The sequence below is a fragment of the Salvelinus fontinalis genome, chromosome 34, assembly GCF_029448725.1.
Source record: "Salvelinus fontinalis isolate EN_2023a chromosome 34, ASM2944872v1, whole genome shotgun sequence".
Lineage (NCBI taxonomy): Eukaryota > Metazoa > Chordata > Actinopteri > Salmoniformes > Salmonidae > Salvelinus > Salvelinus fontinalis.
The window spans coordinates 34,392,191-34,418,787 of record NC_074698.1 but is presented as its reverse complement, the minus strand read 5'-3'; the positions used below and the strand labels follow the sequence as shown (position 1 = coordinate 34,418,787).

The window sequence follows — 26,597 nt, the reverse complement described above, 5'->3', positions numbered from 1 at the left end:
TGCTTTGGACATGAAAACATTGCATATTGACCACCAAATAGAAAACATTTATTGGTGTTGTTGTGTTGGTGTATCACTGTTATTCACTTCAATATTTTAGATTTTCTAACTAATATCGTCTCAAACAACTGCTCTCATGTCCCACTAAACTCCATTCATAATGTAGGTTTACCACTAGAGGACAGCAGAAGCACACTTAAGGGATTCCTGCTGTGAAAGACAGACAGTTTATTATGAATTATATATTCACTTCATTTTATTCTTTAGTGATGTGCCAATGCATTTCAGTTGTGCACCACTGTAATGCAGGATTGCAATTAGAATGTTACATTGACTTACAAAATGTATTCAAACTGTTTAGAATTAACTAGACATTCATTTGGAAATATTTTATTAACGTTTTCGAAACTTTTCGCATAATGAATACACCTCTAATGAGGAGAATGTATTTCATTGGTTGAGTCTGCGCCAGAGAAAGCCGCTCGAGCTGAAAGTTGCTGAGCTGAGAGTTCCATGCGCCGTAGGTGTGAACAAACAGGCAGAATCTCTTCAGTTTGATTGGTGGTTTGGGGCTGTGCATGGCAGTCTTCAAAAATTAAGTCTTCAAAAATGGTGAGGGGTAGAACATACATCGACAATGCAAGTCTTATACATCAAACTATTCAATTTGAAGTTACTTTTTGCAGTTACAATACATATGCAGTTTTGCTAAGAATAATGATTCAGAAGTTTAGTGTACTGACGGGTGTTGTTGGTTCTATTGTGTTTCCATCTGGAAACCTGTGGAAATGGAACACACACATCGCATCAATTCTCAGCTGTTAATCAGTGGAGGCTGTTGGGAACAGCTATAGGAGTTCGGGCTCTGTGTAATGGCTGGAATGGAATTATTGGAACGGAGTCAAACATGAGGTTTCCGTATGTTTCATACCGTTTCAATGATTCCATTCCAGCCAATACAATGAGCCGTCATCCTATAGCTCCTCCCACCAGCCTCCACCGCTGTCAAGCACTTGAAGCTCTGGATTAATTTATTTAATACATTTTGTTGAATAGCTTTATATAAAATCCTAAAGGTATTCCAGAAACTAGTTATTAAAAATATAAATACTGTATTGTTGTTTTTCTTTAGTAAGATCCAAGAGGGAGCTTTAAAGGAGCAGTAAGCGATTGCTACATACATTTTTGAAGAATAGAATTTAAATGCCTCATGGGCTTAGCTCAACTGTAGTACCCCGTCAGAACCCGAAAGCTTGTTTTACTCTGTCTGTAAATGAAGTAAATGTAAACAATGCATGCTTACAACAATAATTTTGATATCATGGATGGTCAGTCCTTGATTTGTTTTTCTTTTCTTTAACCTCCACAAGTTCCTCTCAATTCCTGTTGAAGAAGTTCCTGATAACATGTGAACATGGCACATTGCCTGTGATAAGGGTCTTTGGGAGGAGGGAGGAAGGAGTACACTAGTGGTCTGTGGGAGGGACCGCTTCCTGTATTGTCTTCTTATGATTGTGAAACAACCCTTCCGTCAGTCTTTTCTTCAGTATATTTTTCGCTTTGGTAGATAATGAGTTGAGAGTGTAAGTTGGTCAGACGAAGTCCTAACTCCTAACCCTAAACGCAACCACTAAGAGCTCCTAATAGTTCTCTCTCCTGGAAACTGGAAGACATGACTGGGACGATGCACTAACTACAGTATATAACACAACAGTACCTCTGTTCCACCAATCCTCTCTTCTTGGTGGGCTCCCCTATGCTTCTGTCTGTGATTGGAAAAAGGTAAGTCCATGATACAGACAGACAGGTGTGGCCGCGCAGAGTGAAGACCAGGAGGATGGCATACAGTGTGGACTTCAATCTGAGCCCTATAATGGAGCTTGAATTAGAGTAAGTTGCTCTTTACTCTCATCTCTGTTAATGACGGGATGTTAAAGTAGAGCTGTGTTTTGTAGCCCATGTCTGTCCACAGTTGTATATTCTGAAGGAGATACTGCATTATTGTGTGTGTGCTTTGTTGTCCCTCGTTGTTAGTTGTAGATTCACAAATGCTCTCTCTGTCTGGTTGTACATAGTTGGTGCATAGAACATCATTAGTTTGGAATAGGTCAAGGTTGAATTTCAGTTTACCCGGAACAACAATATTTTGTCATTTGGTCAGATGCTGGACCAGGGTACCATTCATGTTTATGTAGTCTGTTCACGAGAGATTAGTCAAGGTCTAAACATCCCATTCAAAAGTTCCTTTATCGCTGTCCCACTACTGTATGGTTATAAGGGAAGGGAACACTGCCGCTCTCTAACCAGGGTTGATTTGAGGAGCAAACTGAAGCTAAGAGCTTTTGGAGGACAGTGGAAGTTGATAAAAGTGCTTCTTTATTGGAGTGACATTTAGGAATGTTAGATTCTCCCAGACTGTCTAGTGTTTGTTTAGTGAATGTTAGATTCTCCCAGACTGTCTAGTGTTTGTTTAGTGAATGTTAGATTCTCCCAGACTGTCTAGTGTTTGTTTAGTGAATGTTAGATTCTCCCAGACTGTCTAGTGTTTGTTTAGTGAATGTTAGATTCTCCCAGACTGTCTAGTGTTTGTTTAGTGAATGTTAGATTCTCCCAGACTGTTTAGTGAATGTTAGATTCTCCCAGACTGTTTAGTGAATGTTAGATTCTCCCAGACTGTTTAGTGAATGTTAGATTCTCCCAGACTGTCTAGTGTTTGTTTAGTGAATGTTAGATTCTCCCAGACTGTCTAGTGTTTATTTAGTGAATGTTAGATTCTCCCAGACTGTCTAGTGTTTGTTTAGTGAATGTTAGATTCTCCCAGACTGTCTAGTGTTTGTTTAGTGAATGTTAGATTCTCCCAGACTGTCTAGTGTTTGTTTAGTGAATGTTAGTTTTCAAAGACAATCTTATTTAAAATATAGAGCTCTTATCTTTTTTTTACAGAAAAATGATTTTCGATTTATTTTATTTTTATTTCACCTTTATCTAACCAAGTAGGCAAGTTGAGAACAAGTTCTCTTTTACAACTGTGACCTGGCCAAGATAAAGTAAAGCAGTGCGACAAAAACAACAACAGAGTTACACATAAACAAACGTACAGTCAATAACACAATAGAAAATAAAAATAGAAAAATCTATGTGCAAATGTAGAAGAGTAGGGAGGTAGGCAATAAATAGGCCATAGAGGCAAAATAATTACAATTTAGCATTAATACTGGAGTGATAGATGATGTGCAAGTAGAGATACTGGGGTGCAAAAGAGCAAGAGGATAAGTAATAATATGGGGATGAGGTAGTTGGGTGTGCTACTTACAGACTGGCTGTGTACAGGTATAGTGATTGGTAAGCTGCTCTGACAGCTGATGCTTAAAGTTACTGCGGGAGATATAAGACTCCAGTTTCAGAGATTTTTGCAATTCGTTCCAGTCATTGGCAGCAGCGAACTGTAAGGAAAGGCGACCAAAGTAAGTGTTGGCTTTAGGGATGACCAGTGAGATATACCTGCTGGAGTGAGTGCTACGGGTGGGTGTTGCTATGGTGACCAGTAAGCTGAGATAAGGTGGGACTTTACCTAGCAGAGACTTGTAGATGACCTGGAGCCAGTGGGTTTGGCGACAGATATGTAGTGAGGGCCAGGTCGCCGTGGTGGGTAGTGTATGGGGCTTTGGTGACAAAACGGTTGGCACTGTGATAGACTACATCCAATTTACTAAGTAGAGTGTTGGGGGCTATTTTGTAAATGACATCGCCGAAGTTAAGGATAGGTAGGATAGTCCGTTTTACGAGGGTATGTTTGGCAGCATGAGTGAAGGAGGCTTTGTTGCGAAATAGGAAGCAGATTCTAGATTTAATTTTGGATTGGAGATGCTTAATGTGAGTGGAAGGACAGTTTACAGTCTAACCAGACTCCTAGGTATTTGTAGTTGTCCACATATTCTAGGTCAGAACCGTCCAGAGTAGTGATGCTAGTCGGGCGGGAGGGTGCGGGCAGCGATCAGTTGAAGAGCATGCACTTAGTTTTACTAGCATTTAAAAGCAGTTGGAGGCCATGGAAGGAGTGTTGTATGGCGTTGAAGCTTGTTTGGAGGTTTGTTAGCACAGTGTCCAAAGAAGGGGCAGATGTATACAGAATGGTGTCAGTGGCGGCCCAGAATATATTCTGTATTCTGCAGTGAGCCTGCGTGTTACGGGTACTCTAGTTTTAATGGTCTTTGCAGATGTTTTAGTTATTGAAGCCTGCAGTGCTATTTGTCCTCTGGTCTGTTTCTCTCTCTTGGATATGTTCCAGTGACCCCAGTTGCCTTGGGAACATCGGAACCTTTTGTTCGATTAATCTTCCTGAGAATAGGAAAACATAACACCGACAAACACGGGCTATTTTTTTCCTCAATTGTTGCATAATTCATATTGAATGTGTTTTATATGTAGATAAAACCAAGAATGAGGGAAAGGTGGATACCTAGTCAGTTGTCCAACTGAAATGTGTCTTCCGCATTTAACCCAACCCCTCTGAATCAGAGAGGTGCTGGGGAACAGTGGGTTAACTGTCTTGCTCAGGGGCAGAACAACAAATCTTTACCTTGTCAGCTCGGGGATTCGATCCAGCAACCTTCCGGTTACTGGCCCAACGCTCTAACTACTAGAATAACACTGCTGTGTGTGTGTGCATTTGTTTACGCATTTACAAGTATCTGTCCGTTCATCCGTCCAGCCGTCCTTTTATACATGCACGTGTACCATAGCCCTCTGTCTGGTATAACCCACTTCTATTCCATTGCTCAACGTACACCAGGAGTCTTAAGGGTGATGATACGGCCCAGGACTCTATGTGCCAGCTCATTACGGTGACGGGAACAGGTCTGGAGAGTGGCAGTCCTGAAACCCTGGAAATGGAGGTCCTTACAGCGGAAGGCAGAGGTACTTCTATATGTGGTTGTATCCCAAGTGGCACCCTATTCCCTATGGGCCCTGGTCAAAAGTAGTGCACTATGTGGGCAATCGGTTGCCTTTTAGGATGTAGCCAGTTTGTTACAAGTGAATGTTTTCCAGTGAACTGATATGCTCATTGAGGTGAGGACTGAAATCTTCTAACTCCCTCTGATAACCACTATGTCCATAACAGTGTTAGCCTGGTCCCATACTGTGCTGTAACCAACTTGTCTTTATTGTTGCCATGCCTACATGTATGACAAAGAACATAATACACAGCGGAGTTGGATAAAGCACAAGCAGACTACCACCAGGGTCGTGTTCATTAGGCACCAAATGTAACAAAACTGAATGAAACAAGGAGAGGCTACTTGGACTTGTTCAATAAGAAATGTTTGCAGTTGAAACATTTGTTAAAATAATTTTCCATTGCATGCCCCAATGAACACGACCAAGGCCAGTGCAGTGTGTCTTACTGAATATATTTTATCATCTGATTAATCATATTCAATCATATGTTCCCCATAGATAGGTTGGCCAGCCATATGAGTGATGTCAGAGAGCAGGCAGATGAGAGGAGTGAGGACTCCATGCAGACCAACCTTCTGGTGAGGAACCGCTGGTCTGCCGCCACCCTGAGGGTCCTGTCCTCCATGCCCAGTCGCAGCGTCGGTAAGACCATCCTTTCGGTCACAAGCTGGTTTGTTCAGGGGAAACCTTCGGGGTTGTGTTTATTAGACACAGAAGGGAAGAAAACGTCTTGAAACCGTGAGGTACTACCTGAATTTCTCCAAATAAATGCTTGTTTTAGTTTGACGTTGCAAACGGTTTTGCGACGTTGTGCTCTAATGAAGAAGACCCAGGCCAAAGAGACTATAGGTGATATTTTGAGAGCGCACAAACATGTTGCAGTTCCTCTTGTATCTGCCCTGTTACCCATGTGGCTCAGTTGGTAGAGCATTGCACTTGCAACGCCAGGGTTGTGTGTTGGATTCCTACCGGGGACCAGTATGAAGACGTATTCACTCACTACTGTAAGTCGCTCTGGACAAGTGGAAACGCACCACACACATTTTAAATACCTACAATGGTTCTGAAATCTACATCTATTGGGAGTATAATCCAATTATCTTGTTTTAATACCAGCAATATTTTTTGGATGGTCAAAATGGTACATGTACTAAGTACATTAATAAGTCATTAGAATAGTTTCCTGTCTCTTGTCTTACTGTGTCAGAAGTTTCAGAAAACTACTGGAGGAGAATATGGCCTACGCAAAAGCCACTGACCTCACAAGTGGTTGACGTATGAATAAACTGCTGGGGTGTATTCATTAGTGCACACCGTAGCGAACCATGTATGCTGTGCAACAGAATACTTATTGAACAAGTTCAGGTTAGACAAATGTTTCGGCCATTTGTTTCCTTTTGGTTCCTAGTGAATACACCCAGGTAGCAAATGTAATCTTCCTCCTTTTAAACGTCAGGAAATGGTCTCTCCTCACTCAGGGCAGCAGAGTCGTCTTGAAATCATCTCCCAGTGCAACATCCGTTCTACTCAGCTGCGCAGGTACCACCGCCAGACCCAAGACGTTTCCCTCTCCTCCAGACCTAGTATCCGTGGCTATGGGATCGAGGCAGACTCTGAGGATGTCTGTGAGGAAGGTGAGTGCCATCCCCAAATCCACTTCACCATCCACCCCTGAAGGCAATAGTTTTTCACCAGCTTTGAGGGGCCTTCTACCATCCTCACTACAGACACAGGACAATGTGTATGGCATTTGAAACCAGACAGTTTTAGATCTTTTTACCAATGCTGTACGAGGTGAGCTCCTCTTGTTCAACCTTTGAATAGAGTGAACATTCCCTGACTGTCCCTCCGCTGGGAGTCAGTGTCTGTTTTGTGTGCTCTGCTGAGATGGCCTATACCAACAAGAACGACTCCGCTGCTAAAAGTTAAAGATATCAAGGTTTGGTTAGAAAATGCTACACTGAACAAAAATATAAATGCAACATGCAGCAATTTCAAAGATTTTACTGAGTAACAGTTCATATAAAGAAATCAGTCAATTGAAATACATTTCATTTGGCCCTAATCTATCGATTTCATATGACTGGGAATCACAGTAGGTTTGTGGCACCTTAATTGGGGAGGACGGGCTTGTGGTTTTGGCGGAGCGGAATAAGTGGAATGGTATCAAACACATGTTTTTTTTTGTTAGTCACAGATTTGTTGGTCACCTATACCTTTAAAAAAGGTAGGTGTGTGGATCAGAAAACCAGTCAGTATCTGGTGTGACCACCATTTGCATCATGCAGCACGACACATCTCCTTCACATAGAGTTGATCAGGCTGTTGATTGTGGCCTGTGGAATGTTGTCCCACTCTTCAATGGCTGTGCGAAGTTGCTGGATGTTGGCGGGAGCTGGAACACACTGTCGTACATGTCAATCCAGAGCATCCCAAACATGCTCAATGGGTGACATGTATGTTGAGCATGCAGGCCATAGAAGAACTGGGACATGTACAGCTTCCAGGAATTGTGTACAGATCCTTGCGATATGGGGCTGTGCATTATCATGCTGAAACGTGAGGTGATGGCGTTGGATGAATGGCACGACAATGGGCCTCAGAATCCCGCCACGATATCTCTGTGCATTCGAATTGCCATCGATAAAATGCAATTGTGTTTGTTGTCCATAGCTTATGTCTGCCCATACCATAGCCCCACCGCCACCATAGGGCAATCCGTTCACAACGTTGAAATCAACAAAACGCTTTCCCTCACATCTGCCATCTGCCTGGTACTGTTGAAACCGGGACTCATCTGTGAAGAGCACACTTCTCCAGCATGCCAGTGGCCATCGAAGGTAAGCATTAGTCCACTGAAGTCGGTTACGATGCCAAACTGCAGTCCGGTCAAGACCCTGGTGAGGACAACGAGCACACAGATGAGCTTCCCTGAGACTGTTTCTGACAGTTTGTGCAGAAATTTTTCGGTTGTGCAAACCCACAGTTTCATCAGCTGTCGGTGTGGCAGGTCTCAGATGAGACCAGTTTCACCCGCAGATGAAGAAGCCGGATGTGGAGGTCCTGGGCTTTTGTGGTTACATGTGATCTGTGGTTGAGGCCGGTTGGATGTACTGACAAATTCTCTAAAACAATGTTGGAGGTGGCTTATGGTAGAGAGATTAACATTAAATTATCTGGCAACAGCTCTGTTAGACATTCCTGCAATCAGCATGCCAGTTGCATGCTCCCTTAATAGCCAGGCAAATACAAGCCTGTCTCTAATATTCGCCGGTTGTGTTCAGTGATTGAAGCAAATACATGCCTGGGCTATTTAATTGAAATTTTACGGTATCCTTTTAACTTTATGTGTGGATTACAGAGACCAAGAGACAGGAGCTGGTCAACAATCTTCAGAGTCTGTCGGCCGGTGACCGTGTGCGTATGCTGCGTGCCACGCCCCTTAGTCTGGCTGAGAAGACTAAACTGAGGTGTGTGCCATATTCTCTTCATTGTTTGGAATTGATTATCTTAATTGTTCCAGGACACCATTTGCTTTACATGATGCCAATGTCAAATTTGACAATAAACTAATTACACGAAAGCTACTTAAACACTTCTCTCTCATCATTGCTGAATCTTCAAAGACCCCTTTTACAGTCAACATCTCTCTTTAGGAAACGTGTATTCAGTGACAAAGTTGGACAGTCCCTCTTGAGCAGCCAGGTTCCCTGCTGTAGCCTCCTTAAGCGAGTGAGTATAACCAAGCTATCACTAGCATAAAACATGCTGTTGGCAATTTCATGGCTATCATTCAGATATAAAATGTGAGGAAAGTGCTCCAAGCCTGACGTTAATCTCTGCACAGAGATGTTAGGCATGAAAGTAACTCTGCGTCCTGTGTCCACAGGCTTTGTATCACATCTTGTTCGGATGTCTCTTCATCGTCAGTTCCCTGCAGTTGTGGCAGGTGGCTTTGAAGAGGCTGGGCGGCCGCTTTGGCACTGGTGTGCTCTCCTACTTTCTCTTCATCAGGACTCTTCTGCTCTTCAACGTCTTCCTCTTCCTCATCAACGGCCTGTTCCTGGTGCTCCCCCAGGCCATCCACCCGCCCCTTCACACCCCCAGCTCCCACAGAGTCACAGGCCTGGAGCTGTTCACCGGCACGGTAAAATGAGGGATATGATTGGTTGGTTGATTATGTTCATTAAAGGTTTTGACTTTAATGTGATTTACTCTAAAGTTTAAACTCCACTGATCGTCCGAGCAAAATATCACTGATGGCGTTAGGTTACAATTTTTGGCATGCCCCAAAATCTCTGCTGTGTGCGGTGAAAGCACAAAGTGGCTGTTGAGCCTCTACAGAGTACACCTAGTGGAGTGTAAATCCAGCCTACGCCAATAAAACAACTGCTGCTGACATACCTAGCAAAGTCACAACGCAATGCTCACCCATACAAATGTAAAGCACCTGCAAGAGCACTTCTATATCAAAACACTACATCAGTGTTGTCAGTCTGTTTCTGAAACCACACCACCTCTCTTCCCTCTCAGGGTTATCTCTCTAACTCTGTAATGTTTTATGGCTACTACACCAACTCCACCATCAACACCAGTTGTAGACCTGATGAAGCCACAGCCGGGACTGCCTGCAGCACCACCAGTGACCCTCACATGATGGCCTACAACATTCCCTTAGCCTACTTCTTCACCATCTGCATAACATTCTTTATCACCGGCATCGTCCTCGTTTACAGGTTGAACAACCGCCTCAAACCTTTTGAAGTGCTGATATAGGATCAGATTATTGTTTTTAGGCTGTGTTCACACAGGCAGTCCAATTCTGATATTTTGCCCAATTATTGGCGAAAGATCTGATCTGATTGGTCAAAAGACCAATTACCGGCAAAATGTCAGAATTGGGCTGCCTGTGTAAACGTAGCCATTGATCATAACGTGAATAAGACCCTGATCTATTCATTTGGAATCTCTTTGTTAGCCTGGTCCCAAATCTGTTTGTGCTCTATAGCCAACTGCTATGGTCCGTGTTGGTATGAAAATGCCCATAAGAGTTGGCAGGACAGATCTGTGACGTTTTTCTCTTTGTTGGTCTTTCATGGGAATAATAAAATGTTTTCCTTGTACTTGTCTTAGCATGTCCAAGTCCTTTGGGAGGAGTTTCCGTGTGTTCAAGTCTCAGGGAAACTTGGCCATAAAGGTCTTCTGCTCCTGGGATTTCAAAGTCAGCAAGAAGATGTCTGTCAGGCTGCAGTCGGAGAACATCACCACCCAGCTCAAGGTACGGTGCAGGATCATGTTCATTAGGGCTCACAATGAAAAAATAAAAATACAATTCCAGCCCAAAAAACTCAACTAAGCATTTCTTATTGGACAAATCCAGGTAGTCCCTCCCTGTTTCAGTCTGTTTATTCAATTTTGTGCCTAATGAACACGACCCAGGGGTTTCCAACTCCAGTGCTGGAGAACTATCGTCAACAGGTGTGCAAGTTTTTGACGAGCCCATCACTAATACACCTTATTCAGCCAAATGTGGTCCATGATTCACTGACCATTTGTTTTAGGTGTGATGAGCCATGATCATTTGTTTTAGGTGTGATGAGCCATGATCTTTTGTTTTAGGTGTGATGAGTCATGATCTTTTGTTTTAGGTGTGATGAGCCATGATCATTTGTTTTAGGTGTGATGAGCCATGATCTTTTGTTTTAGGTGTGATGAGTCATGATCTTTTGTTTTAGGTGTGATGAGCCATGACCATTTGTTTTAGGTGTGATGAGCCATGATCTTTTGTTTTAGGTGTGATGAGCCATGATCTTTTGTTTTGGGTGTGATGAGCCATGATCTTTTGTTTTAGGTGTGATGAGCCATGACCATTTGTTTTAGGTGTGATGAGCCATGATCTTTTGTTTTAGGTGTGATGAGCCATGATCTTTTGTTTTGGGTGTGATGAGTCATGATCTTTTGTTTTAGGTGTGATGAGCCATGACCATTTGTTTTAGGTGTGATGAGCCATGATCTTTTGTTTTGGGTGTGATGAGCCATGATCTTTTGTTTTAGGTGTGATGAGCATCTTTTGATGAGCCATGATCTTTTGTTTTGGGTGTGATGAGCATCTTTTGATGAGCCATGATCTTTTGTTTTGGGTGTGATGAGCATCTTTTGATGAGCCATGATCTTTTGTTTTCGGTGTGATGAGCCATGATCATTTGCTGATCATTTGAATCAGGCATGTTTGAATCAGGCATGTTAGTGATGGGAAGGAGCAAAATCATGCGTAGACTGTAACAAACAAAATAGAACAGATAGGATAGAGGCCTGATCAAGCTCATATTTTATGCTCACAGTCAGAGGCTGAAGACCACTCCCAGTCCGTCAATTTGCCTCTGGTAGATCTGCATATCTACAGTGTCCTTTAGGTTACTGTTCTAGCTGGTATTGAAATACACACAGGATGTAGGTCTAGGTGTTTGGGGTGTAGCATGTCTATAGAAAGCTACATTCTTGCCCAGTGTCAACAGAAAATTAACAAGAATATGCAACCATTTTAACATGTGCAAATAAGACGAGGTTAGCTACAAGGAACTACATTATAACGCATATTAAAATACTGACTGGGAAAGTTATTTTTCAGTGTTGGAGTTTCACTGACTCTACATTCATAAACACTGTTTGGCTACTGATGAAAATGAGCTGAATTGTTGGTTATTGTGTACTGTCCTTGTTAAATAAATAAACTGTCTCTTCGTTCTTTCCAGGAGCTGTTGTCGGAGGTGAAAGGCGGAGAGGAGGAGAAGGGCAGGCTGTCTGGGATGGCGGTGCACCTGCTAGCATGGAGCATTTCTCTGGGGAGCACCTTCTTCTGTGCACTCGGCATCCACTGCTTTGCCAAGCACATGCACCTGGTTAGTGTGTGTGTGTGTGTGTGTGTGTGTGTGTGTGTGTGTGTGTGTGTGTGTGTGTGTGTGTGTGTGGTAGGGAGGGGAGGGGGGGACTCGTATCACACCATAGAAAGCTATGCAAATCCAACCACAGCTAAACTGTTGCACCCTGTTCACACTGCCGAGCCAAGCATGAGCTGCACTGGCCTTGCCTGGTTAGGCATCCTCTATAGCTGCTGGAACTGTGCTGGAGAGGACAATGTGGAAAGAAAATGGGCTATACGGACCAGCACAGTACGGTTCAGGTTTGCACAATAGGGGTATTACTGCCAGAGTTTCTTGTGGCTGCTCTCTCAAAGGTAGATGAGCCTTTACCAAGGAAAGAGAGAGAGCTTACTCTGTCACTGACCCACTGCTGCTGTCACACCAGTCCATTAGCTACCTTCCAATTGTCATACTAGCATACCACATAGAATACCCTGCCCAACACTGTACATAACTTCCTTTTAAGTAGAACAGTAGTGGGTGGATATTGGCAAGACATAACTTCCTTCTAAGTAGTAAGTTAGTGGGTGGATATTGGAAGACTTTACTTTCAAGTATTGCCACAGTTTTTGGGGGATAGGGTTTTTTCAGAGTTTATCTCTGAGAATCAGACAGGAACGTTTTTTGTTTTGTTGAAGAAATATACTTTGGTGAGTCAACAGAGGAAATCACATTGTGAAATCAGAAAGCAGCTTAAGACATGTTGTTGCCTGCAAAACAAGACAGGGATATGTCTCGGGGCCTACTCGAAGGGAATGCAACATTCTCAATGTTGGAGTAGGTCAGAAGCCTGGTCCCAGATCTGTGGTGTATAGCCCACTCCTATGGACCTTGTCATGCCAAATAACACAAACAGATCTGGGACCAGACTATAGTCAGCGATGTAGAGCCTTGCTTGTTCTTACCTTAATGTCTTTCTGCACTGCAGTGTTTCTATAGCCAGGTCCCAGATCTGTTTGTTCTGCAGTGTTTCTATAGCCAGGTCCCAGATCTGTTTGTTCTGTAAAGCCAACTCCTATGGTTGTATGTTTGACAATGACCATAGGAGTTGAGAAGATCTGCGACCACTGCCCACCCAACTAATATTCATAGCAACAATGTTCTGAACATTGTGCCCAAAGGATAACGCCTCCAGCACCCCTGGTCTCTACTGTAGGCCTATGCAACTATTTTGTTACACTCTCTCTTCTTGACAAGACAGTCCTTTGTTTAATGTTTTTCCTTCAATATGACCAGAGGAGACTTGAGGATGCAGAGGGGGAGGTCAGTTTGGTGCATGAGGCTCGTCTGCTGGCTCTGCCTGGCGTTGTGTCCTGTGGGAACCTGCTCCTCCCTGGTCTCTTCAACCTCGTGTCTTGGATGGAGAACTTCAACTCGCCCATTGTACGTCTCTATGTTTCCATCTTCAGGTAAATACCACTAGAACTGCGTTCAGAGATGTTCAGTGTTTGACACATATTAGTACATTAGCATTCTGGTAAGTTCCAGAGTTCTAATATTTTTCCCAGAAATCCTGGTTGAAGGATTCTGGATTTCCTGCTTATTCCCTCCTGATTCTGGGAATCTTCCAACTGGGATTTCTGGAGAAACAGCTAATTTAGGTGAAAATGAAAAATGTACAACCCTGGTTGTCCATCAAATTAAGTTGGTGAATTATCTTACCAAAGCTAATGTCACAATCCAATATGAATGGAAATATGTAAATTACATGTTACTTAGCCTATATTTACCATTCATTTTGGATTGTGACATTAACAGGCTACCGAGTGGCGCAGCGGTCTAAGGCACTGCATCTCAGTGCTTGAGGCGTCATTACAGACACCCTGGTTCAATTCCAGGCTGTATCACAACCGAGTGTGATTGGGAGTCCCATAGGGCGGCTCACAATTGGCCCAGCGTCGTTCGGGTTTGGCCGGTGTAGGCCGTCATTGAAAATAAGAATTTGTTCTTAACTGACTTACCTAGTTAAATAAAGATGCCATTTTAAAACAATTTTGGGGTTGAAGCATGCTGCTACCTCTACACAACCGCTAGTGTGGAATGTGGACAAATCTTGACATTAGACTACAGACATCTGACGAGTGTAATGTCCCTTCTTAATTCAAAGCATGACTGACAAGCAACAAACGTTCAGAAAACGATCTAAGGAGGTTCAAATGTATGCATATTTCCCCAGTGACATTCCCATGTAATCAAGTAGCACAGGGAACATTTTGTTGGCTCTTACGTGGACAGACAGCCAATCCAACAAGTGCCTGTATCGGTACATGGTGCACAGTGTAAACCAATGGGAGGTATTCTGAATGTCTTGTGAAGTTTTGTCTTGAGTTAAGTGGGGGGTTATTTCGGATGTCAAGTTAACTGGTCTGTACATGACCCATAACACAATCACAAGATGTTTCACTTAGACACAACCATTGAGTCTTGTTTACTTTTCACTATATTTAAAAAATAAAAAATAAGATACCATTTGGAAAGAAGTAGAGGGTGCTCAACCAACGTGAGTTGAGGTGTAACCTAAAAATGTGTAAACATCATTGGACAGGAAAAGGCCCAACGCTGGCTCACCATTCAAAAGTCTTAGTTTTATTAGGCAAGTTAAAAAAATTAACGTTTCGGCCTTCAAAATAATCGCAAAAAGGGAATGGACAAGTTTCATATAGGGCATGGGGAAGACAGTTAGAGAGAACCTAGCTGATGATGCTAATGAGAGACAGTGGTGGACCATACAGGGTGGTACTCAGGGAGTGGGTTACTATGGTCAATGTCTCCACCTAGTGATGAAATACAGAAGTGGAAGACGTACAAATCTATTGGAAAACTGGGCAAGACTTTTTCAACTGCGAGAGGTGAAATTGATAAAATATATGTTGGATATTGGAAGATAAACAGGGCTAAGCAAAACTAGGGACAGCAACAAAGAAGCCATCAACAGCTTAGGCAAAGAGGTCTAACAACTGGTTTGGACAACAGTTAGTGAGCTAGCAAGCTTCCTCCATGTGTAAACAAGAAGTACAAATGGGAGGGTGTTGTCAATGAACCAACAAAGGGATGAGGCCCTTCACAAAGGTATACTATACTACAGATACCATAACTTCAGAGTAAACATTTTTAGAAGCTCCTATCAAAGTGGTTAAGAGGCCCAATAGGTGTGTGTGTGTGTGTGTGTGTGTAAAAAAAATAAAGCCCTCCATGCATCATGTTCATTAGGCATCAAACGGAAGGAAATGAACTGAAACAGAGGGACTACCTGGTCTTGTCCAATAGGAAATACTTATGTTTGCTGTACATTGCAAAACGTTTTTACAAAGTGTGACCTAACAAACTCAACAAATGTTCCGTCCTCTCTAACAATATCTGGAGCCATGTATCAAGCTTCTCAAAGTAGAAGTGCTGATCTAGGATCAGCTCCTGCCTGTAAATATAATCTTATTATTTGTGATCTGAAAGGCTAAACCAGTGGATGGATATTGTCATTTATTGACGTAGTAACAAACCCCCCCACAGTGCGACCCCAAACTGTTCACACCTCTCTTGTTTGCAGAGAGAAAATGTTGCTTACCTACAGTGCATTCAGAAACTATTCAGACCCCTTGACTTTTTACACATTTGTTACGTTACAGCCTTATTCTAAAATTGATTCAGTTGCCCCCCCCCCCCCCCGCAAATCTACACACAATACCCCATAATGACAAAGCAAAAACAGGTTTCTGGAATTTGTTTGAAATGTATAAAAAATATAAACTGAATTATCAGACCCTTTACTCAGTACTTTCTTGAAGCAGCTTTGGCAGTAATTACAGCTTTGATTCTTCTTGGGTATGACGCTACAAGCTTGGCACACCTGTATCTGGGGAGTTTCTCCCTTTCTTCTCTGCAGATCCTCTCAAGCTCTGTCAGGTTGGATGGGGAGCGTTGCTTCGCAGTTATTTTCAGGTCCTCTCCAGAGATATTCGATCAGGTTCAAGTCCGAATCCACTCCTGCGTTGTCTTTGCTGTGTGCTGAGGGTTGTTGTCCTGTTGGAAAGTGAACTTTCACCCCAGTCTGAGGTCCTGGGCGGTCTGGAGGAGGTTTTCATCAAGGATCTCTCTGTATTTTGTACCGTTCATCTTTCCCTTGATCCTGACTAGTTCCTGCCGCTGAAAAACATTCCCACAGCATGATGCTGCCACCACCATACTTCACCGTAGGGATGGTGCCTGGTTTCCTCCAGACTTGACGCTTGGCATTCAGGCCAAAGAGTTCACTCTTGGTTTCATCAGACCAGAGAATGATGTTTCTCATGGTCTGAGAGCCTTTTGGCAGACTCCAATCGGACTGTCATGTGCCTTTTTACTGAGGAATGGCTTCCGTCTGGCCTCTCTACCATAAAAGCCTGATTGGTGGAGTGCTGGAGCGATGGTTGTCCTTCTGGAAGGTTTTCCCATCTCCACAGAAGAACTCCAAACTTCTTCCATTTAAGAATGATGGAGGCCACTGTGTTCTTGGGGACCTTCAATGCTGCAGACACCTTAAATCCCTTCCCCAGATCTGTTCCTCGTCACAATCCTGTCTCGGAGCTCCATGGACAATTCCTTTGACCTCATGGCTTGGTTTTTGCTCTGACATGCACTGTCAACTGTGGGATGTTATTTAGACTGGTGTATGCCTTTAACACAGGTGGACTCCAATCAAGTTTTAGAAACATCTCAAGGATGATTAATGGAAACAGGAAGCACCTGAGCTCAATTTCGAATTAAAATTACTTACGTAAGAACCTGTTTTCACTTTGTCATTATGGGGTATTGTGTGTAGATGAGTTTTATTTATTTAATCCATTTTTAGAATAAGGCTGCAACAAAATGTGTAAAAAGTCAAGGGGTCTGAATACTTTCTGAATGCAGTGTATCTATCTTACATGGGCTAGTAGTTTAACAAGGGAACATTTGTCAGCTGTAAATAGCTGTAGGTCTGTCAGTGAATGACAGAAGAAGAACTGCCCATCCACTTACACATTTCCAAATTGTGCATTCTATTATAACTCAACAGCAGCAAGTTGAAAGCCTGACTAAGTCCCCCCCCCAAAAAGTCAGGACCCGCTGTGTGTATTGACCCCGTTCTGGGTCCGGAGCCGGACCACGGTCCTCCATTTGAGTATGGCTGGGCTAAACTGACCTTAAACAGCACTCTTACTCTGAGACACTTGATACTGTACATCCTGTTTTTATACAGGAACTTACTGCTGAAGGTGAGCATTCTTGGAGTACTGTGTTACCATTGGCTGGGGAAAATTGCAGCTGAACCACAGCAACATGGTCTGCAGGTAAGACACCTGATACTTGTCACCATGCTGTCTGTCATAAAACAACATGTCACCTTCAAATGAAGGTCCCATTTCATGGAAACATTAGTAGCTAAGAACTTATGGCAAAGTAGTAGTAGTAGTAGTAGTAGGGGACAGTTCTAAATTTACTAGGGGGGCTGGTCCAACTCAAGGTGTCACACAAAAGATGTACCTCCCTCCTCAGCTTAACTATTTCCGCATGACCCTCCCCTTTTCACTGTAAAATAAATTGCACACCCTCCCCCCTCATAGAATTAACTCAGAATAATGTTTACGACCACAAATCACAATAACTGTATTAACCCTGCGTTTATAAACATGGATATCAACTTTGCCACTTCAGCTTTTGTGGCACGATTGATGCCATGCAGGTTGAGGGTTGGCCGACCACCACGGAGGAGCTCGCTGTCTGTTTCATTACACTACCATCAGAGTCGGATGCAGACAATGATCAGCTAGGGGGAAATCAGATTTAACATTTTAATGCCATATGTATAGCTATGTCATATGTATGCGACACATTTTCCACCAACAGGTTTCTGTGCCAATGCACCACACAACCAATAAACAAAGCATACCAACTTCATGCATTTCAATATCATGGTTTGTGTTTTCAACACCACAACAAATAGACTGACAATCTTGACCAACTGGAAATACATCCCTCCCTACCTTGTAGGCCTACCCACTATTGAACGCTTGTGTTGACTATCTCCGAATGTCATTAAACTGTCATTTTGGTGTTTTGTAACAGATGTCTCTTTCCATTTGTCAAATGGCCGTTGCACAGTTTGGATTGATAGATTTTTTAATTTATATTTGTCACAAGTCCTCAACTGGCAGCTTCAATAGTACCCACAAAACACTAGTCTCACGTCAACAGTGAAGAGACGACTCCGGGATGCTGGCCTTCTAGGCTGAGTTCCTCTGTCCATTGTCTGTGCTCTTTTGCCCATCTTAATCTTTTATTTTTATTGGCCAGTCTGAGATATGGCTTTTTCTTTGTAACACTGTCTAGAAGGCCAGCATCCCGGAGTCACCTCTTCACTGTTGACGTTGAGACTGTTGTTTTGCAGGTACTATTTAAATTAAGCTGCCAGTTGAGGATTTGTGAGGCGTCTGTTTCTCAAACTAGACACTCTAATGTACTTGTCCTCTTGCTCAGTTGTGCACCGGGGCCTCCCACTCTTTCTATTCTGGTTAGTGCCAGTTTGCACTGTTCTGTGAAGGGAGTAGTACACAGCGTTGTACGAGATCTCCAGTTTCTTGGCAATTTCTCACATGGAATAGCCTTCATTTCTCAGAACAAGAATAGACTGACGAGTTTCAGAAGAAAGTTCTTTGTTTCTGGCCATTTTGAGCCTGTAGTCGAACCCACAAATGCTGATGCTCCAGATACTCAACTAGTCTAAAGAAGGCCAGTTTTATTGCTTCTTTAATCAGCACAACAGTTTTCAGCTGTGCTAACATAATTGCAAAAGGGTTTTCTAATGATCAATTAGCCTTTTTAAAATTATAAACTTGGATTAGCTAACACAACGTGCCATTGGAACACAGGAGAGATGGTTGCTGATAATGGGCCTCTGTAGATATTCCATACAAAATCAGCCGTTTCCAGCTACAATAGTAATTTACAACATTAATAATATCTACACAGAAACAAAAAAAAATGTTTTCTTTCAAGGACATTTCGAAATGGCCCCAAACTTTGAACGGTAGTGTGTGTGTGTGTGTCACACAGTACAAAGATTTTTAAGTGACCGGTATTGCACAATAAAGTCGGTGACTTATTTTCCATTGTCGTCCCTATTTTTAACAAATACATTTACATAGATACAGACACATTACAGCGATACAGGCACATCAGAGAGACAACAAAATGCTTGACATCCGTATGAGGGGGGAGTTTAAGTGCAATTCTTACAAGCTTGTTTTGGCTGGTCTGTAGCTTATTCTTGAGATGTTTGGGACTGCTGGTGAACCATGATGTGCAGCATAATCAAAGTGACACTGGACTAGCGCACTTGCCAGACTCTTTATGGTGGCTAGCTAGGTTTCCATCCAATTGGCATCAGATTTTCATATTAATATTCTGTAATCTGCATCAAAACTATATGCTCATTTTCCCATCAGAGTTGTTTCCATCAAATTTACTTTTACAGTTAAATTCCCATGTACCAAATAAAAAATAAATAAAGTGAAATGGGTTTCCATGGCATTTTCAACTCTAGGCCTACTGATGGCTGTGTCACAAAGTCTGCGTAGCTGTAGTGAATGTACCAACTCTAGTACTGGCACATGCACTGTAGCCAGCAGCTCGCAGATACAGTGGGTGTATAGCTTACTACATGATGAGATTATTTATATTTGTCAAACATCAGCCAATCATCGATCATCATGTCACCAGAATAAGACCCTCGATATTTATTGAAAAGGTGCATCAAGCTCATAACTGTGCACTTTCACTCCCGGGGAAGTTCATCATAACTTATTTCATCTGTAGCCTAATAAACAGCATTCGTTCCCATGACGTCGTGACGTTTTTTTTTATCCAACATGTACTTTACTTGCATTAAAAGGTTGGATGGAAACCTGGTTAATGTCAAGCCATTTTGACGATGCTGGAATGATATTTTGGACAAATGTGCGCAGACCTACAGGAGAGTTTTGAAGTAGCCTAATCAGATTAAAACATTGACTGGGTGTGTTAATTCCACATATAAAAGGTAATGCATGTTAAAAGTCAAATTATACATATTTAGGCTACATTAAAGCATTGGTTCTTGATGTAGATTGATGAGGGGGGGGGGGGGGGACGATTTAATCAATTTTAGAATAAGGCTGTAACGTAACAAAATGTGGAAAAGGGGAAGGGGCCTGAAGACTTTTTGAATGCACTGTAGGTGCGTGAGGAATAGTAGCTTGGATTGCAGAGGAGTCAGAGCGCACATGAAGCTTTCCTGAATAACTGAGCCTGCCAGGAGAATACTGTATGTGGCCATATTTTATAACAGGGCGACTTGGGAGAATTGATGATCTGCAACAGATAACACATCTCAGGATCAGAAGTCAAAATACAGCCAGACTAGTCTACTACTGTGCATTTCTAGACCTTTTAAACTGTCCAGAGTAGACCCACAACTGATCCAAATGGAATGAAACATTCAAATCACAGGGCTTTTGCTTCATTAATCGAGTTACTGTACATATTCACTGCAGCCTAGTGTAGCATGTTGTGCTCACTTGAAAACAATAATGCAATTATTAATTGCATTGTTGTGGTCTAGGTGGGATCATTCTATTGTCCCTTAATAACAAGATCAAGCGGTGAGCTTTTTGACCTGTGTGTTTCATGGCTTCACTGTTGTAAAACTGACCATCCTGCCGATCCTCGACTTCGGCGATGTCATTTACAAAATAGCCTCCAATACCCTACTTAATAAATTGGATGCAGTCTATCACAGTGCTATCCGTTTTGTCACCAAAGCCCCATATACTACCCACCACTGCGAACTGTACTCTCTCGTTGGCTGGCCCTCGCTTCATACTCGTTGCCAAACCCACTGGCTCCAGGTCATCTACAAGACCCTGCTAGGTAAAATCCCCCCTTATCTCAGCTCGCTGGTCACCATAGCAGCACCCACCTGTAGCACGCGCTCCAGCAGGTATATCTCTTTGGTCACCCCCAAAACCAATTCTTCCTTTGGCCGCCTCTCCTTCCAGTTCTCTGCTGCCAATGACTGGAACGAACTACATGAGGACATTTGGAAGTAAGAAGTGTTTTGTGGTAATAATTCCTGTAAGATGTACTGATACTCCCCTCTGTAACCCCATGTTGTGGAGATTTGTTTGTGTTAATCTACAGTACCAGTCAAAAGTTTGGACACGTTTTTCTTGATTTTTTACTATTTTCTACATTGTAGAATAACAGTGAAGCCATCAGAACTATGACATAACACATATGGAATCATGTAGTAACCCAATGTTTTTTTAACAAATCTAAATATATTCTTCAAAGTAGCCACCCTTTGCCTTGATGACAGCTTTGCACACTCTTGGCATTCTCTATGTAGTCACCTGGAATGCAGTTCAATTATAAAGTTAATTTCTGTAATTTATTTTCTTCTTAATGCGTTTGAGCTAATCAGTTGTGTTGTGACAAGGTAAGGGGATGTATACAGAAGATAACCCTATTTGGTAAAAGATCAAGTCCATATTATTGCAAAAACAGCTCAAATAAGCAAAGAGAAACAACAGTCCATCATTACTTTTTAAGACATTAAGGTCAGTCAACCCGGAACATTTCAAGAACTTTGAAAGTTTCTTCAAGTGCAGTCGCAAAAACCATCAAGCGCTATGATGAAACTGGCTCTCATGAGGACCGCCACAGGAAAGGAAGACCCAGAGTTACCTCTACTGCATTATAACACAATCTTGCAATTTCCACGACACACTGTCAGTGATTTATTTAGAATTCAAGGCACACTTAAACAGCATTGCTACCGCAGAATTCTGCAGAGATATGCTATCCCATCTGGTTTACGCTTAGTGGGACAATGACCCAACACACCTCTAGGCTGTGTAAAGGCTATTTGGCCAAGGAGGAGAATGATGGAGTGCTGCATCAGATGACCTGGCCTCCAATCACCCGACCTCAACCCAATTGACATGGTTTGGGATGAGTTGGACCGCGGAGTGAAGGAAAAGCAGCCAACAAGTGCTCAGCATATGTGGGAACTCCTTCAAGACTGTTGGAAAAGCATTCCAGGTGAAGCTGGTTGAGAGAATACCAAGAGTGTGCAAAGCTGTCAAGGCAAAGGGTTGCTGCTTTGAAGAATCTCAAACACTTTTTTGATTACTGTATGATTCCATATGTGTTATTTCATAGTTATGGCTTCACTATTATTCTACAATGTAGAAAATTAGAAAAAATAAAGAAAAAAACTTTAATGAGTAGGTTTAGAATGAGTGTGTCTAAAATTTTGACTGGTACTGTATATTCTACTATTTTCATATTCGCTCTACTTGCTCTTTGGAGATTCTATCTGGAAATATTTGAGTGACTGACCAGCTGAGCATGTTTTGGAGATGTTTATGTTGATAATTCATGTGCGATGTAACTGGTATTCTATTTTCACTGTGCTTGCTCTCTGGGTAATTTGTGAGGAAGTGGGTAGTGAAGTTGTGAGTGCCAGAACTGCTTGAGCGTTTGTTTCATATTTACTGTGAGATGTACTGACACGACTGTTTTAATGTTGACTGTGCTCTACAGTCTTTTGAAGAATGGTTCAAGAGTCCATTACCTTCATTAGTCAGACAGCTAAACACTAACCAATACAGGTTTTTGTAATATTTGTAAATTATTGTATTTCTGTTCTTGTCATATTTGCAGTCATTCTGTATAGTATGTTCAAGTTGTAACTGCCAAAGTGTATTTGTGAAATGGAAATTGTAAATAAGTATACATTTTTTATAGAAGTTGTGCGTGGCAGACCTGCTGAACATGTTGTTTAGAATTCCTGTAACATGTACTGATACTCCACTCCGTTTCCCCCCCATAGGCTGTTTTCTCAAGGAGTGCTGAGGAGAAGGAGGAAGCCCGTGTTTGATATCGCCCGTAACGTACTCGAGCTCATCTATGGGCAAACCCTCACCTGGTAAAATGCCTGTTCGCATGCCATGAGTCGTCTCACCTCGTATCTCTGTGACATAATTGTTTTTGTCATGCTACGTTAGATGCTGCAGGTGCCGTCAGCCCTGGGTCGTCTCTCTTTCTTTTGATGATAATGTCATTGAGGTTTCTGTGGTATTTATGTCTCCTTCTCTGTCATCTTTTCCCACAGGCTAGGCGTGCTCTTCACTCCTTTACTCCCAGCTGTGCAGATCCTCAAGCTGTTGTTGCTGTTCCATATGAAAAAGGTAGGTAGGTCCCAGCTCAGAGCTCTACCAATGTAACCATTACACAGTAAAGGTAGGCCCCAGCTCAGAGCTCAACCAGTGTGACTATTTCAGTGACAGTGGTACACTCCTCAAAAGAGGTCAAACTATCATGTCTAAACTCTGCACTTGTCATAACCAGAGGCCCAAAAAGTGTTGACAAACGATTAGGTAAGTAAAGGTCCCGTCCAGAAACTTAAGGTCCCCAACTTAATTCCCACCCGTTTGCCTGTCTTCTCTCACCTTGTTCACTTTGGCCCGAGCCACTTCCTTCAGTTGAAAATGAATAGGATCCGCCATTTTGTTGCCAGCTATCGCACTCAGTGGAAACCTCAGCGGTGTTAGACTCATTATTCTTTCTTCTTTTGTCGCTGTTCACCCTCCTCAGAGCTGTCTACTGGTGAACTCTCTTGTTGCTTTTCTCCCTCCTCAGAGCAGTCTACTGGTGAACTCTCTTGTTGCTGTTCTCCCTCCTCAGAGCTGTCTACTGGTGAACTCTCTTGTTGCTTTTCTCCCTCAGAGCAGTCTACTGGTGAACTGCCAGGCATCCAGGAAGCCGTGGAGAGCCAGTCAGATGAGCACCCTCTTCATCTCTCTGCTGTGTTTCCCCTCCTTCCTCGGGGCCACTGTGTCTGTGACCTACACCATATGGACGTGAGTCTGTCCAACACACACACACACACACGAGCGGTGTCTGACACACACACACACACACACACACACACACAAATATATCAACCTATACACATGCACCTTTTCGCTTTTGAGTCTATGTTGCTATGTTTCTCAAACATATTTTTGTATGCTGAAATGTGAGTAAGTTACCATAGTTCTATTAGGGATATAATTTCTGAACTGAACATTTTCAAAAATGTCTGGAAGTCACCTTTTAAAATGCAACATCCCTTCAAAAGTACGCATCTCTGGAATTGTTCTGGGAAGGACAACATGAACAGAAAATATATTTGAGCCAGAACAGTACGCTTCAGGTTGACACTGCAGTATGTTGTGGTCCACATGTTGCTTCCACTCTCCCCTTCCCCCCCCCCCCCCCCCCCCCATAGGATTAAGCCCTCCTCTGGCTGTGGTCCTTTCAGGAACCTCCCCTTCATGTTCCACTCAGGCAAACAGTGGGCCCAGGAGCTGAAGAGTACCAACCCCAAGCTGGCCTGGCTCAACTGGGTACACAGCTGCTTGGTGGAGAACCCCTTCTTCCTGTTCCTGATGGCAGGTGTCTTTCTGTGAGTCAGCATCCAACAAGGACATTCTTTGGACTGCTCTGGATATGTCTTGTTATGTGCCGTTTGGCTGAGACTATTATGCAAAGCCACTAACAGTACAGTGTATGTTTTAAGTATGTCACGTTCACCTACCTGGCAGTTCATCTTTCCTCTCTTTTTTTTCAGAATGGTCATTTACGTTCAGACCCAAATTTTAGACGGCCAAAGGAAAATAATCAGTCTGCTACAGGATCAAATAGAAAATGTGTGTGTGTATATGTAAAGACAAAAAAACTTCTGTTTCATTAAATATTCTTACAAAGATTATTGTGATCTGTGTGTTGATGGTTACTCATCTGTTCCTTCTCATCACCAGGAGGGGAAGGACAAGAAGTTCTTAATTACCAGACTGCAGGCCGTCCATGAGAAGAGGCAGTATCCACTGTCCCCTTCCTCCAGGCCTCAGCCACAGGGCAGTGAGGTGAGTGACCCTGACTGCACCGTGTTCATTAGCGTACGCAACGGAAAATGTTCAGCAACAGAAAATTTAAATGTTCAGCAACAGAAAATGAAGTCCAGGTAGGCCCTCCCTGCTTGTGTGCTTTCTTCTGTTTGGTACCTAATGAACATGACCCTGTTGTATGACCTCCAAGAGCTGCTGCTATGATTAGTCTGTACCAAAACCCATGGTGTTGTCTTCTGACAGATCTGTCTTGTCCTGCAAACACAGATTCAGGTTGATATGTTAGTCTGAACAGATTCAGGTTGATGTGTTAGTCTGAACAGATTCCGGTTGATGTGTTAGTCTGAACAGATTCAGGTTGATATGTTAGTCTGAATAGATTCAGGTTGATGTGTTAGTCTGAACAGATTCAGGTTGTTATGTTAGTCTGAACAGATTCCGGTTGATGAGTTAGTCTGAACAGATTCCGGTTGATATGTTAGTCTGAACAGATTCAGGTTGATGTGTTAGTCTGAACAGATTCCGGTTGTTATGTTAGTCTGAACAGATTCCGGTTGATGTGTTAGTCTGAACAGATTCAGGTTGATATGTTAGTCTGAACAGATTCCGGTTGATATGTTAGTCTGAACAGATTCAGGTCATTTGTGTTGAGTTTTCTGTTAAATATTACATCGGTTTCCCTTATGTCATTTCAGGTTTAATATGTTTTAATGGAAGATTCAATTATTCCGGAGTATTCATTGGATGCTGCATGTTGAATTTTGGACTCCCATCACATCAAGGATATTTGGCTGCTGTCAAAGTGAACTCAAAGTGGAGTGATGTGTGTGGTGAAGGACATTGAGACATTTCTTGTAGAATGTAACTAAGACTGATATGTGTTCAAGACTATCGGAATGTAAAGTAACTGAGACTGATATGTGTTCAAGACTATCGGAATGTAAAGTAACTGAGACTGATATGTGTTCAAGACTATCGGAATGTAAAGTAACTGAGACTGATATTTGTTCAAGACTATCGGAATGTAAAGTAACTGAGACTGATATGTGTTCAAGACTATCGGAATGTAAAGTAACTGAGACAGATATGTGTTCAAGACTATCGGAATGTAAAGTAACTGAGACTGATATGTATTCAAGACTATCGGAATGTAAAGTAACTGAGACAGATATGTGTTCAAGACTATCGGAATGTAAAGTAACTGAGACTGATATGTGTTCAAGACTATCGGAATGTAAAGTAACTGAGACTGATATGTGTTCAAGACTATCGGAATGTAAAGTAACTGAGACTGATATGTGTTCAGGACTATCGGAATGTAAAGTAACTGAGACTGATATGTGTTCAAGACTATCGGAATGTAAAGTAACTGAGACTGATATGTGTTCAAGACTATCGGAATGTAAAGTAACTGAGACTGATATGTGTTCAAGACTATCGGAATGTAAAGTAACTGAGACTGATATGTGTTCAGGACTATCGGAATGTAAAGTAACTGAGACTGATATGTGTTCAGGACTATCGGAATGTAAAGTAACTGAGACTGATATGAGTTCAAGACTATCGGAATGTAAAGTAACTGAGACTGATATGTGTTCAAGACTATCGGAATGTAAAGTAACTGAGACTGATATGTGTTCAAGACTATCGGAATGTAAAGTAACTGAGACTGATATGTGTTCAAGACTATCGGAATGTAAAGTAACTGAGACTGATATGTGTTCAAGACTATCGGAATGTAAAGTAACTGAGACTGATATGTGTTCAAGACTAT

The 26,597-nt window shown here is 42.4% G+C and overlaps 1 protein-coding gene across 1 annotated transcript; it reads left to right on the top strand.

Moving 5' to 3' along the window:
- Positions 1-1,206: 1,206 nt before the first annotated feature.
- Positions 1,207-25,819, top strand: LOC129833760 (transmembrane channel-like protein 6). Its single transcript, XM_055898556.1, has 18 exons — positions 1,207-1,890; positions 4,793-4,917; positions 5,458-5,601; positions 6,438-6,593; positions 8,321-8,429; positions 8,616-8,691; positions 8,849-9,106; positions 9,493-9,695; positions 10,093-10,237; positions 11,712-11,858; positions 13,116-13,288; positions 22,765-22,860; positions 23,047-23,122; positions 23,661-23,794; positions 24,205-24,381; positions 24,547-24,625; positions 24,737-24,841; positions 25,519-25,819. The coding sequence occupies exons 1-18, from the start codon at positions 1,838-1,840 to the stop codon at positions 25,522-25,524; spliced, it is 2,262 nt and encodes a 753-aa protein (XP_055754531.1). The 5' UTR covers positions 1,207-1,837; the 3' UTR covers positions 25,525-25,819.
- The last annotated feature ends 778 nt before the right edge of the window (positions 25,820-26,597 follow it).

Coding starts and splice junctions, on each gene's coding strand:
- LOC129833760 (XM_055898556.1), top strand. CDS start 1,838: ATGGCATACAGTGTGGACTTCAATCTGAGCCCTATAATGGAGCTTGAA. Junction 13,289..22,764: donor CTCTATGTTTCCATCTTCAG/GTAAATACCACT, acceptor TCCCCCCCATAG/GCTGTTTTCTCAAGGAGTGC. Junction 24,626..24,736: donor TACAGGATCAAATAGAAAAT/GTGTGTGTGTAT, acceptor TCTCATCACCAG/GAGGGGAAGGACAAGAAGTT.